Here is a 759-nt window from a genome sequence, read left to right on the forward strand (position 1 = left end):
AAGGTTGCCACACATTTGGGGCATTCTGCCTGACTGTAACTGGAAAAGCCACAGGATTTAAACCTTCGGTTAAGATTTTAACATTTATGTTCTTCCATCGCTTCTTTATAGCTTCTCCTGGGGATGTATCAGCCTCACAGGGAGGTGCAGAGGGGATAGGTCCCTGCTTGAGAGGCAGGTTACTTAAAGGTTGATCATTGCCTCCATTAATGACATCTCCCTCGGTGTTTAATTCCTCATCACTGTCCGAATTATTTACCACCTCGCCGCCCACACTTTCCTTTCTTTCCGGGGTAACTTCAATTGAAATTTTTGCAGCGGCAGCCACCTCCTTTTCTGCCTTAAGGGCTTTCAACGCTTCCAGCACCAATCTCTACGTAGCAGAGATTTTCTGAGCCTTCACGTCCCCACGCGATACGAAGTCCCAAATTACTTTTCCCATTTCTTCCCAATTTTTAACTTGAAAAACTTCTACATTCGAAGTGGGGGCACCGTGGTCCTTAAGCCATTTCAGCATCATACGTAAAGTATTTGAATCATACTTAACCCCTCTCACGGAGAGGATATGTGAAAGCATTCGTACAACTGCCCCTTCTTCCACAGACATCTGGGCACCCATTTTAATCTTTCTAGCCGCTCACCTTACTTCCAAACGAGCGGGGTGATTGATCTCCTGGGAGAATTTTGTCTGCTCAGTCCAGCTGGCTAGACGATCGTTCGGCTAGAGTCTCCACCGGACGCACCTCCAGCAATTCCAGC

At 47.0% G+C, this 759-nt stretch overlaps 1 protein-coding gene across 1 annotated transcript in view; it reads right to left on the reverse strand.

Moving 5' to 3' along the window:
* The window catches only part of LOC104833339 (endogenous retrovirus group K member 9 Pol protein-like), an 8,649-nt gene that overhangs the window by 1,922 nt on the left and 5,968 nt on the right, over window positions 1–759 (reverse strand). Inside the window, exon 2 of the mRNA XM_010569928.1 lies at window positions 642–705. Coding sequence (XP_010568230.1) covers window positions 642–705 — 64 coding nt within the window. The remainder of the gene's footprint in view (window positions 1–641; window positions 706–759) is intronic.

This window comes from Haliaeetus leucocephalus, unplaced genomic scaffold (assembly GCF_000737465.1).
Source record: "Haliaeetus leucocephalus isolate CR32 unplaced genomic scaffold, Haliaeetus_leucocephalus-4.0 Scaffold283, whole genome shotgun sequence".
Lineage (NCBI taxonomy): Eukaryota > Metazoa > Chordata > Aves > Accipitriformes > Accipitridae > Haliaeetus > Haliaeetus leucocephalus.